The 12175-nt window shown below is 50.1% G+C and overlaps 5 protein-coding genes across 5 annotated transcripts; 2 read left to right on the forward strand and 3 right to left on the reverse strand.

Moving 5' to 3' along the window:
• Positions 1 to 1201: 1201 nt before the first annotated feature.
• Positions 1202 to 2077, forward strand: ALTATR162_LOCUS2855 (uncharacterized protein; the record flags this gene model as incomplete). Its single annotated transcript, XM_043310461.1, has 1 exon — positions 1202 to 2077. One exon carries the CDS (start codon positions 1202 to 1204, stop codon positions 2075 to 2077), a length of 876 nt encoding a protein of 291 aa, XP_043166396.1.
• A 707-nt stretch (positions 2078 to 2784) lies between these two features.
• ALTATR162_LOCUS2856 (uncharacterized protein) lies at positions 2785 to 4490 on the forward strand (the record flags this gene model as incomplete). Its single annotated transcript, XM_043310462.1, has 2 exons — positions 2785 to 4032; positions 4086 to 4490. 2 exons carry the CDS (start codon positions 2785 to 2787, stop codon positions 4488 to 4490), a joined length of 1653 nt encoding a protein of 550 aa, XP_043166397.1.
• Positions 4491 to 4750: 260 nt separating this feature from the next.
• Positions 4751 to 5991, reverse strand: ALTATR162_LOCUS2857 (uncharacterized protein; the record flags this gene model as incomplete). The annotated part of the gene is made up of 3 exons (XM_043310463.1): positions 4751 to 4773; positions 4822 to 5628; positions 5748 to 5991. The coding sequence occupies 3 exons, from the start codon at positions 5989 to 5991 to the stop codon at positions 4751 to 4753; spliced, it is 1074 nt and encodes a 357-aa protein (XP_043166398.1).
• A 1216-nt stretch (positions 5992 to 7207) lies between these two features.
• Positions 7208 to 7770, reverse strand: ALTATR162_LOCUS2858 (uncharacterized protein; the record flags this gene model as incomplete). Its single annotated transcript, XM_043310464.1, has 2 exons — positions 7208 to 7313; positions 7385 to 7770. The coding sequence occupies 2 exons, from the start codon at positions 7768 to 7770 to the stop codon at positions 7208 to 7210; spliced, it is 492 nt and encodes a 163-aa protein (XP_043166399.1).
• A 2320-nt stretch (positions 7771 to 10090) lies between these two features.
• ALTATR162_LOCUS2859 (uncharacterized protein) lies at positions 10091 to 12134 on the reverse strand (the record flags this gene model as incomplete). Its single annotated transcript, XM_043310465.1, has 4 exons — positions 10091 to 11551; positions 11743 to 11974; positions 12027 to 12062; positions 12118 to 12134. The coding sequence occupies 4 exons, from the start codon at positions 12132 to 12134 to the stop codon at positions 10091 to 10093; spliced, it is 1746 nt and encodes a 581-aa protein (XP_043166400.1).
• Positions 12135 to 12175: the final 41 nt, after the last annotated feature.

Below are 12175 nucleotides of genomic sequence, written 5' to 3' on the forward strand. Positions count from 1 at the left end.
AGTGATGGGTTTCCGTTCGGCTGTGTAACCTTGCTTAAGACTTGTCTGCAGAGAAATAAGTAGGAAAGAATCAGAGTCTCGGCCTTCCAAATCACGATAGTCGTTCTTTGAAGTTGTGAAGCTCTTACCTTTCACAATAGAGTCTCCCAACGCTCAGATAGTCGAGACCTGAAAGTAGCACAAAGCCAGATTGTGTGGCTGTGTGATAGTAGCAGACGAGTGATGGTGGTTCCTGCAAGGCGGTCTAAGAAGCTGTACCTGCCTTAGCGCGGATCACAAACGTTCCCTTGCTCATTCCTAGATTGGCTAACCATGTCGTCCTTTCTCAGATTTTACAAATGAATAGTCTGTTTGTCAAATAGGCAGTCGAGTGCGGACAATGTGTCAGGAATGAGCAGTGCTTCGATCTCGCGCTACTAGTAAATATTTCATGTTGAGTTGGTGGATGATCACAAGCTCAAATATCAGAGTCTGATAGCTGCAAACGTCTCGCTGTTGAGCCATTGGCTAATAAACCATTGGAGAGTTCGAGTGGCACTTTGTACTGCTTGAACTCGACCTTCACCACCACTCTGCACTGCCACCGACTTGTGAACGCCTCCCAACATTCATAGTCAGAATGATTGGGCTGCCACCAATGGCATTGCCTTTGCAATTGCTGCCGAAAATAATTCAAGATGACAGTGATAGTGACCGCATTTGGGCTGTATCTCACCTCGTGGCAATCGCTCTTACCTCATTTTGCGTGCGCTTCGCCTAATCTAGAGTTGATAAACACTCACTTGCTTCCTCACTTACCCTCCTCCATCACTCGCTCATTTGCTCAACTCACATTCCTTCATCTGACCCTCTCGTCTCCTCCTCCTCCTTTTGCAGCTTGTCTGACAAGAACACCCTCATTACTTTCCGTGCAACTACACTCACTTTGCATCTCAGTCGCGCCACGGTCGCACTTCGACATCTCACAGCTCCGATAAAGCCGGCAATTAAGTAAGTCCAGTTCTCACTCCTCATCAGGATTCCAGCACGTAAAGATACGGCAAAGATGCATTAATCGATACCACATAATCTGTCGGCATCATCTCACTATGACCATGTTTGACCTGGCAAGCAGTCTTTCAATTCTATCTCTTCCTAAGGTGAACCGGTCTCTCTGCCACTCGCTAGTACTACATAATCGGGCGCTTTAATCTTTTCGAAGATGCTCTACTCCGTTCTCATCGCTGCATCTCTGGTCGCAAGCGTCCTTGCACGGTCGCAGCTCCATGGAAGGCAACCGAAGATGGTCTATGAGACTAAGATTGTCATTCAGACGATCATGATTACTCTCACTCAGGGCTATACTCCGCCAATGTCTACCTCTTCGGCACTCTCTTCTATCACTCATCCTGCAGCTACTCCAACCCCGGAGCCGAAGCCTGAGCCTTCGACTTCTTCAAGTTCCAAGGTCCCCAACCCTCCGGCCATATCCCAAGCGCCTATTCCCATTTACAGTCCTCCACCCAAGGCCGTCGCCCCGGTTCACGATCATCCCTGGGGTACTGATCAGGCCTATCTCTCGGCCGGACCCGACTACCAGGCGGTCGTGCTGTTCCATCACAACGCCGCCCGTGCAAATCACGAAGCTGCTCCGCTGACTTGGGACTCTGAGTGCGAATCCAATGCTCGTATCGCTGCTAGTAGGTGTAGCTTCGAGCACTACATTCCTAAGGGCGCCGGCCAAGGCCAGAACCTGTTCGTTGTGTCTGGCGATGCTTTCAATGCTACAGCAGGCATTTCGGAGAGCTGGTATCGTGGCGAACTGACCCCAATGATACCCTGGTTCGGCAAGAGCAACCTACCTCACGAGGTCTTTGAGCAAGTCGGTCATCTTACACAGATGGTGTGGAAGGAAACTACCAAAGTCGGATGCGTCTCTCTTGACTGTGGCGGGGCAATGACTGTCAACGGAAAGGGTTCAGCCATGAACAAGTATACTGTCTGCAATTACGCCCCAGCGGGTAACGTCCGCGACCAGTATGCGGCGAACGTCGCATCTCCTATCTCCCCTGCTAACCTCGTCGGCTGGGCGGACTAGTTGTCACTCCAGCTGACACCCCTCAAACCGTAGTCCTCGCGATAACATGGGCTACTACTGGGTATGGTTATACGAACATTACTCGCCAGGTCGCGTGCACTGCGGGTACGATGCGGGCCTTTACTTGTGTTCATCATCATGGTATGCTTTCTACATTGCGCTCGTATACACCGGCTTTCGATCTTCCAGGTGCTAAAAGTTTCGGCAATGTTTTATTGCAGCGCATACTTGTATGCAAGCAGCATCGACATAGTTTTAGACGTAGCTTGTGTGGAATGACATGGCTCATGTTGTGGAATTCGTGTACCTGTGATGCGTGAAGATAGGTGAGCTCGTGGGATAGGTTTCAATTAAAGCCACAAGGCGTACTTCGTTGCCGTCAGCATAAGTGTATAGCTTGTACGCAAATATTGTTGTGGTTGAAGGAAAAGGAACGACGAAGTTGCGATGGCGTGGACTGATCTCCTGTGACAGGGGGTGGCGCCATCCTCCACCGCCAGCGATGCGCGCCCTTCCACGACACGTCGCGCTTTCCAGCCTCCTCTACTCACTGTGTCGCCACTTCACCACCAGCCTTTCCAAGGCACTGAACCCGGCTCTTTAATCATTGATTGTCTTGGAATGTGAGCTGTCACTGTCATATCAGACGGTGTCTGCACTGGCTGGCGTAAGCTCTTCTTCGCCTACGACGCCTACAACCAACGACCATGGCTACCTTCTCAAGTCTTTCAACTGAGATGAAAGCACACATATTCAGCTTCATCCGTCTAGAACTAGATCAGGCGACTGTTTGTCTTGTGAGCCATGAATGGAGAGAGATTATGGCGCCTTTGTTGTGGGAGTCACTCACGTTCGAATACCAGAGTATCTCAACGGCGAAGTTCATCACACTGATACGTCCTGACAGTGGTATAATCCGCCACGTCCGTCGAATCTTCATCGACTACGATCCAGAAAGCCTGGATGATAGCATCCCACAACATATCCAGGCTGCCATCGAGCTCACCATCAATACGCTACCAAAAAATACCCTGCGCAGCTTCAGAAGTCGTGTTGCTTTGGCGCCCAGATTTCTACTTAATCTGCTCCGACATCAACAGAAAATGACTGGGTTGGAGGTTCCAACGGATGATCCAAATGAGAACGTCTCTATCGACTCCGGGATTGTCACGCATGGAGCCTGGATCTCTACTGCGTTGTGCGAATTGAAATGGCTAAGTGTCTATATCGGGTCAGGGGATTACACGTATCAACACAGCGCATACATGATTAGAAACGCACCAAAGCTTATAGACTTGTGCATTGACTCTGATGGTGACGAACAAGCTCCTATTCGTGGCGAGCAGAGCTGTGACGCCTTTGGTGGACCGTATGCGGATGATGTCGCTGTGCAGCCGCTGCAACTTACGCGCTTTCGATTACAATGGATCGCCTTGAGTCTATCTCATGGAAGATTACTTAAGTACGTCAATCTTCCTGGGCTCCGATCACTCGCGCTCATATGTTGTCATGGCATTGGACCGTTCCTGATGGCCATCGCGACACAGTTATCTCTGAGCTGTAACCTGATCGAGTTGGGAATTGTAATGTCACAAGCTCTCATTGTGCAGGATGATAATGTGGTCCAAGGAATTGAGGCTGTACTGGATTCCTGCTCTGGCCTGCAATCCCTTTGGATAAACGTAGACAAAGCAAGGATGGTAGAGCCTTCGTGCATTACTCGACATGGCCAAACTTTGCGGAAGCTTGGAATTAGTATTGACCCCGAGAATGCGGTATATTACTCGGTCTCCGATCTCCATGCCATTTTGACATCGGCTTCACATCTGGAGGAGCTAGCTGTACATATCCCTCCAATTGAGATGGGCAGTCTTCAGTCTCTCGGCACAAATTTCAATCTCAGAGTACCGTACAATGGGTATTTCGACGTGCCTACTCTCTTGGTGGCATTCCTAGTATGTCGGTATTCCAAAAATTCATAGGATGTTTATCACTGATTTTATAATAGACTTGCATCGCCTGTCATCCAACACTCCACACCTTGCGTATACTTTCGTTGCCTGAGATTAACCACGGCTTCCCACCAAATACAATTCGACTAGATCGTGAACATGTCCCTGATGACCTCGTCCCGAGCATTAGCACGACGATACAGAAGCTCGCAACAGAAGCAATGTGCTTTTCCGGCAAGGCGGGCTCCCACATTAAAGTGCTCGGTATATGCCCCGACGATTTACCTCAGTACCGTCCGAAGCCTGACAGTAACGGCCACAGATGGCCGAAGTACTTCTACATACGTGGCCATATTTGGGATCCGATGAGCAGTGAGCGAATTACGGCAGTTCCTATCCCTATCAAGAACTTGTCTGAGGGCTCGGTGTTTAACTTTGACTATATTTCTACGGCAATGTAGTCCTTTCAGGAGTACACAGGAAGATTGTATGCTCTAGAGTTTATCTATAGCATGTCCATAGGGTACTTGCTGTGTTCCACATAGTTGGAAGTATGACCTAAAACGCAACGAATACGTTTTGGGACGGAATTTGCATTCTAAGCGGGCGAGTGACTGGAGAAATGGAAGTCAATACGTTCTCAGCTTTCCTGTCTTGAACTCTTAGAGTTTCGTCCGAATTCCCAACTTCTTACAAGCAGCCCCCAACATCTTTCTCAATATTATGCGCAGTTCAGACGAACAACTGCCAAGATGTTAGCACTAACCACGCGAACCCAGAGCACAAGCTTACAGTTTGCGAATAGCGTATACGAATCCGCATTGTTTAGCGCCTGCTCAGTCGAAAGTTTGACCGAAGCATCGTATCCATATGCTAAATCTTGCGTGCTAGGGCTGTAAACGCTCGAAGCATGCGTCGTTTCATGCAAGATCGTAGTACCCTGATCGAAAGATTTACATCCGGTCGTAACTGGCCTAGTTGCGGTGAAGAATATTGGACAGTACGTGATAGTGTTCAGGGTCGGCAAAGTGTACGCAACTATATTGCCTCCATCGCAATAGCCGTACTGGTCAGTACAGTATGATGTGGTGCCTGGTGATGTAGTGCCACAGTCCTGTGCTACTGCGCGCATCCGAGCAGATACCTGGTTCCTGACGCTTGTTGATGAAGACTTGAAGAAAGTTTCAAGTCTGCTACCTCCGGCTGCAGCGGCTGTTGCGGCACCGGACGCCAGCTTTTGGCAATTCGATAGTGCGGTCCTCAGAATGTTGAGGCGATCACCAGTGCAGCCTGAGTCGATGATGGTACGTTTAGCCAGTGACTTGCGAGCAGCAGCAGCTTCAGTGCCATCAACGAAGATGCTGAGTCTATTTGAGTCGTACCTCAAGGCGCCTGCAAGCTGGGTTGAGTTTTCGTTCGCATATGGTAATACGCCATTCGCCAATACGTCGAAAGTTCCGCCGTTGCTGAGATCGTGGAGGGCACCAGTCTCAATTGTTAACTCTTTCTTGCCCCCAGCTTCTAGGATGAGGAAATCATCGGCGGATAGGGCGCTTGGATAAAGTTGAATCGTGATACCTTCAAATGGCACCCTCCTAGCTGAGTGTTTGTTAGCAACAGCTCATACATAGCTTCAATACGTGAGCGGAATACACGATGCATATATTCCCATGTGGTTGCTAGAAATTAGGACTTTGACAAAAGAGCCTGTCGCTTACAGCCACTGTCAGAGTACAAGGTGACCCGCTCAACGGGCAACGTATCATCCAGAAGGGTGCCAGTGCTAAGAATATTCAAATTGGTGTCACCAGTGTTGGTAACTACCACCTTGACCACCGAGTTCCCCACAGTAGTCAGCTGAACATTGAGGGTGTCTTCTCTTTTGAGCAAATTGACTGAAGCGGCAAAAGTGTAAGAAGCAAAGACCCAAGAAGCGACCAGTAAATTAGTGAGAGTCTTCATGGTGAGAGACGATGAGAACGAGAGAGCTGGAAGAACTGATACGGACAGATGGGTTCAAACCTCGCGTGAACAGGCAAACGCCTTTAATTGGCAGTCTAGACATGTTGTTGAAGAAACTTTATGCAGTAGAAACTATTATTGTAGAAGCTGCATGCAGATTCCTGGATTTTGCTCTTTCTGATATCGTTCTTACCGGGTAATCGAGTGCAAGACAACAGTGAACTTGCTCTAGTCTCATAGCCCCCACTTCCGTGCCCCGTTACTGCATGAGGCGGAACGGGACGTGAGAGACAGTGGCCCACATACACGAATGACAGCAGAACGATGTCGCACTCATCCGATGTCTCGTTCCACATCTAATCTACTTCGACTGCTTTTGGCAAGTTGGCCGATGCGTGTCTAGCATCCGCTCACTGAAGACCATGATCGCGGTAACTACTAGTCTCTTTGACAGCCAATTCTACCTTAGAAGAGATTACTCGATGGGGAAGTTGCGAATGTAACTATCCTTGGCTGCGTTTCTTTGCGTCGTCCATTTATCCGGGTATTCGGCGATGGGAGCAGACCTGATCACTGTATCAATCCATCCTGGTGGGAAGAGGGTGCGTTCTCCTCTTTCGACTGCGACGATGTTAGGCCCTGCGACCTTCCTGTTTGGGTAGCGACCATAAATTGAAGGAATGATGGAGTTGCAGGTGCTGCTGGCATGAGCGATTTCCTCGGAGATGTTTGCACAGGTGAGACGCCCAACATCTGCGCAGAAGGCACAAATTTGAATGTCAGACCTGGCGAATGCTACACACATCCTTCATCTCGCAGAAAAATAGCCTGTTCATCCGCCGGACGGCTACTCCTACCAGGCCCTGTGAAACTCTTTCAATCCCACATTGCAACATCCTGCCTCCTACCGATACGCTCCGAGCTCGGAAAGCTGGCTAGCTTCAGTGGCATCTTCTCCATAAACCAGTCGTGCACTAACCTTGCGACCTCGAGACTCTAAGAGTTGCATGCTAAACTGCGCAGCCTTGATGACGTTTTTGTGGATGGAAAGAGAATAAAACTCGTCACACAAGTTTCGTTCCACTGCATCAGCATCATGTTAACAGACTGTCGAAAACGATCCAGAGCGACCTCAAGAGATGCAGATATGAGAACAAAGACGGAGAGAATTCAAAGATGATTAAACAATTAGATTACTTCGATAATGAGCTCTTCTCTAAGCAACAACGGTCACAGCAGTAGGCGTAACATCAAACTCCTGTAGAGGAGCGACGAACTGGTTGTAAATCGCTTCGTGAGAACCAGTGAAGTTGTATCCAGTGCTGCAGGTCCATCCGTTAGTTACATGTTCAGGTTTTCCTGAGAGCAATAAGAAGGGATAGAAGAGACTTACGTGTTCAACGGTTCGTATGGAGCCTTCTCGAAGCTCAACAAGATCTCATCTGGGGAACCAGATGTGTCGCTGGTCCTCTCGCTGAACTTGGCAGAGACACCGTTGTTGACGCCCTCCAGGATGCGGCAGGGCGCGTACCAGTTGCCCTTGCGGTACCAGCCGTTCTCGTAACCGGAGCAGTATGCCTTGACGCCGCCAATTTCACCCTCGACACTCGGTACGGTGACGTTGAAGTTGTAGTAGCAGCCGCTACGGGCGCAGCCGGCTGACCATCCCTCGACGTGCCAAGTCCAGTTGGAGGGGATCTCAGTTTGCTCAGTTTGGACGGTAGTAGGGGCTGCGAGGGCGCCGGCCGCGAAGGCGAGGAGAGTTGTGAAAGAGACCATATTGATGGGTTTGTGTTGCGGGTCGGTTCGATTGTAAGGGAGATGATATGTTCTTGCCAGATATTGGGTTGGTGTCTGGTTAGATATCGGCTTGATTCTATTTGGCCATCTGCCTTTTATACTGTCACACAATGCGTCGTGCGGAACTTATTTCCATGAACGTCATGTTCAAGATCCGAGCGTACCGACTCCTGTCCTAGGTCGGATATTTGGCCGCATGAAGTGTCACTGGTGTGTCCAAGCGCGTCACCGAAAAGGTCCGCAAGCTGCCGATCTCATTTGAGGAGCACCACCTTCGTGGTCAAGCTGCGCCGTTTGGACCCTACCAAACGTCATCCCATATTGGTAGTGGCGCGAATACGAGGCTGGTGCTCGGCTGGTAGGGTGTAACGTCGGGGAAATGTCTTGGTGACTTATTTTTGGAGTTGGTGCCCATTGTACAAAGAGTTTAATTCTCCACTCCAAGTCTCCGACTCCGCGCTTACGTCATTACTCGTACGACAACATCATGATAGTAGCTATCAACACCTCCTTCGCTCTTTCTACAACTCTACTTCGCCCACTATTTGAAGCACGAACCGTATTTAAAGGAAATCACAACGTGCCTTTTGAGTTTTCGCACGTGGTTTAGCATACCACTCCCTGACTGGTCCGTTATTGAATAGGGCGATGCCTGATCATCGCTACCTGGGCACCTCGGTATTCTTGGAAGCGACTTGGAAGAAAAGCATGTCTATAAACGAGCTGCATTATGGATATTATCATACCTTAGAGGGCAATAGGCTGATCAAGGAATTGAATTAGAGCTTACAACTAATGACTGATGACTGCTGATGCGACGGATATGTTGAACGTACGCACGACGCTTTCGGGGGACCATACATGAAGGGAGAAGCTATTCAGACTCTGGCTGGTCAGTCTTGGTCATGTACAGTGTCTATGCGCCAAGTTCAGGCTATTTACGCACAGTACTTCGCAGATAGCCAATAGTTCGGCTTCATTCGCTGTAGCGTAGTGCGCGACAGTGACTTGCACTATCCAGGCAGAGATTGGGGGGTAGATGGTAGACAACCGCTATAGCACAAGGTTTGTTATGCAAGTTGAGCTGGTGGTGCTGTCGATCCATATCGCGAGTGTGCCCTTGGATAGCTGATAACTGAAGCTTTGTGCAAAGGCCATAGCTTCTTGGTTGAATTTAATATTAATAGATATTGGAAATGAATATGCGGCATCACATGGAGATATTGAGGTTGATGGCTCGGTGTTGGCACTGGACAAGCCTGGTGAAGCTGAAGTAGCGGCAGATGTCATGTCCACCTCCATCGTATAAATGAGTTTTATGTTCTTACTGTGATAAGATGATTTGCGACGCAGTGTGGTCCATCTTACAAGAGTGCTTAAGTAAAAAGTGAAGTGTAAGGCATTACTCGAGTTCGAAAACATAGTTCGACTGTGACCCAAAAGTCTCATGTGTGAGAAACATATTCCATTTCGCCAATGGATTGCAAGTTGATTGCGGTCGGGACAGAGACTTTGTCATTGATGTCTTTCCATAAAGACGTTATTGGGATTACTTTAGTTGTAAGTGGTTGGCTGCTTAGCAGTTGATTATCGCAGAACTAGTATATGTTAATTAAAGTATAGCATCACGCAAAGTGCGACTGTGTGAGCTAGGGGCTAGTATACAGTATATAAAAGCACATTGAATCCTCAAAGCTTTCAGAACTCAGAACATTTCAAATACCATGGCCGAAGTAATAAGGCCGCCAACATTGCCTCCTTGGTTGGGAAGGACGCACGCCTCGCGATGATCAGGGTAGCGTAGACGAAATTGCAGGAAAAGGTTTAAAAAGAAGATTGATGAATTGATGGAGAATATCCGCATTCCAGTTGGATTAGAGCTGTAGAGTGTAATACCGCTTATATGGATGAATGAGAAACAATAAAACCATTAAGCAACACCACACGGCATATACATAGCCAACTTCTTAGCACATAACCAAACAGACATGTAAATCGAGACTTCATAATGTTCATTAATCATCGTAGCACATATGCCTTACAGTAAGGCCTCCCCTTGTACCCATTTCTACCACCCACTTCACATCATCCCTCATATCTACAAATACAAAGCGGAGCAAAAGAGCACGCTACCGCAGAAAGACCAAAGATCGTGCCCATAGGGCTGTGTGAGAGTGATAGAGACACGAAAAGACGCTCGTCGTGCTGAAACTGAGATCGACACAAGAAAATACTCAAGAGTACGAAGCCATCAAGGCTACGCCGCTATGAAGTTTGGGTTTGCAGGTCCTCCCGCCCACTAGGCGGCAGGTTGGGCACCAAATTCGGCGCCGCCACGGCCTCTGGGTGCACCACGGCCACGGTAGCCGCCGAAGCCCCGACCGCGTCCACGACCACGGCCACGTCCTCCTCGACCACCACGGTAGCCATCGACACTACCCTGGCCAAAGGTCTCCATGTTCTTCTGGCGCTCTTGGCTCCTGAACTCTTGACCACGCATCGCAGCTTCCTCTCTGTCCTTCAACTCGCTCGAGATGTTGTCGAAGAAAGAGCTCTTGTCGTACATGGATCCACCAGGGATGACGACTTCTTCCTTTTCAGTGGAGGCAGCCTCGACAGCAGGGGCTGCTGGAGCATCACCCATTGGCGATCCAGAGGCGATGGCTTCCTTGATCAAGTCCTGCTTGTTGAACTTTGCGTTTGAGGACTCAAAGTCAAAGTCGGTTGTGGGCACTTCCATCTTTGGGTGTTGTGGATGAACGCCACCTCGTCCTCCCCTGCCGCCCCTACCACGGAACTCTCCAGTCCCTCGTTGACGGGGTTGATGCTGACGGCTCTGTTGATCGCGCATGCCCTGCACCTGCTGTGCCAGGTTGTTCATGGGGTCTGTTACAGGAGCTTGGCCTTGTGGTTGACCTTGCGCCTGACCCTGCGCCTGACCCTTGTTCTGGAGGTTGAGCTTGGCCATAGCCTCGGCGACAGCGGCAGTTGCTAGTTGAGTAGCATTCTGCTGCTGAGCAGCGGTAGGCATTTGTGTAGGGACGGTGGAAGCAGCTGCACTTTGTTGAGTGTGAGGCGCCGTCTTGGTCGCTCTTGGACTTGGGATGGGTACAGCGGGGACGATCCGCCCACCCTTAGGTCCGCCCTTTGATGGTGGTTGAGTGGTTTGGGGATGGGGTGGTGCCAGCGCAGCTGAGACATCGGGCTTCGAGTCAACTGGTGGTGGAGGAGCTTGCTTGCCTGCAGTAGCTGGCGTTGGAGTGGACCCAGATGCCTTTGCGCCGTTCTTCGGTTGTGGCTTGGCTGTTGAGCCGTCCGCCTCAGCGACCTTCGGTTGCTGGACCTGACCTGGCTTCTCATCCTTGCCTGCTTGGGGACCTGAGGGGCCCCGTGGGCCTTGTGGAGGTTGGTTCTGGTTCAGGCCGGGAGGACCGATAGGCATGTTAGGCGAGAACGGGCCAGGGGGCTGGTGAAAGCCTTGGCCTGGTGGGAACCAGCCTGGAGGCCCTCCAAATGGAGGCGGGGGCATACCGAACGCGCCTGGTGGACCTCCAGGACCTGGGAAAGGACCTGGACCACCAGGGAAACCACCTGGAGGACCGAAACGGTTGCCATATGCACCACCAGGGCCGCCAGGTCCACCGAACGGAGGGTATCCACCAGGTGGAAATTGACCTGGTTGGGGAAAGTTTGGCGGCGGTTGTTGGCGACCGGTGATGTCTTGTGGGCTACCCTCTTGTCGCGACTGAGATTGTTGTACCTGTGGCGCATGCGTCGCGTCAGCTTTGGCTTCGTACAGTATGGGAAAGAAGCAGGATGGGTATGAGGATCTCAGAAGGAAGGCAACGGAAAATATCCACACGGTTTTGCGCTCTCGGTGGTTTAAATGATTTACATCCGAAAATTTTACATCATCGAAAAAGAAAAAGAAGGGTGGTGTCATAGACTTACTCCGATGATGGCTGGGTCCTGGGGCATTGCAGGCTGAGCTTTCTCCTTGACAGGCTCTTCAATGCGCAGATCCTTCACATCACTGCCTCGGAAGACAATTTGCTCGTATACAACGTCTGATGGCGGGTATTCATCTTTGCCGCCTTTGCGACCCTCTGTGCCGAACGAGCGCACATTGTCTAATGAGACTGTGGAGGCTTCTGAATTGATCTCGACGAGAGTGCCGACATAGCTGCGGAATGTTAGTCGCGTCGCACAATGCATCAACGCGATGGAGAACTTACCGGATGTCACTCTTGGAGATGAGAGAAATGCGAGATCTACGCGTCCGACGTCAGCTGGAGCTCCAGCTCGAATTGGAGAGCTGCGACTAACCCGATGAACTCGGACATGGCTGTGGAACGCGGGTATCAAAACGGGTATCGAAAGGAAT

The sequence above is a fragment of the Alternaria atra genome (genome assembly GCF_907166805.1).
Source record: "Alternaria atra isolate CS162 genome assembly, contig: 22, whole genome shotgun sequence".
Classification (NCBI taxonomy): Eukaryota; Fungi; Ascomycota; class Dothideomycetes; order Pleosporales; family Pleosporaceae; genus Alternaria; species Alternaria atra.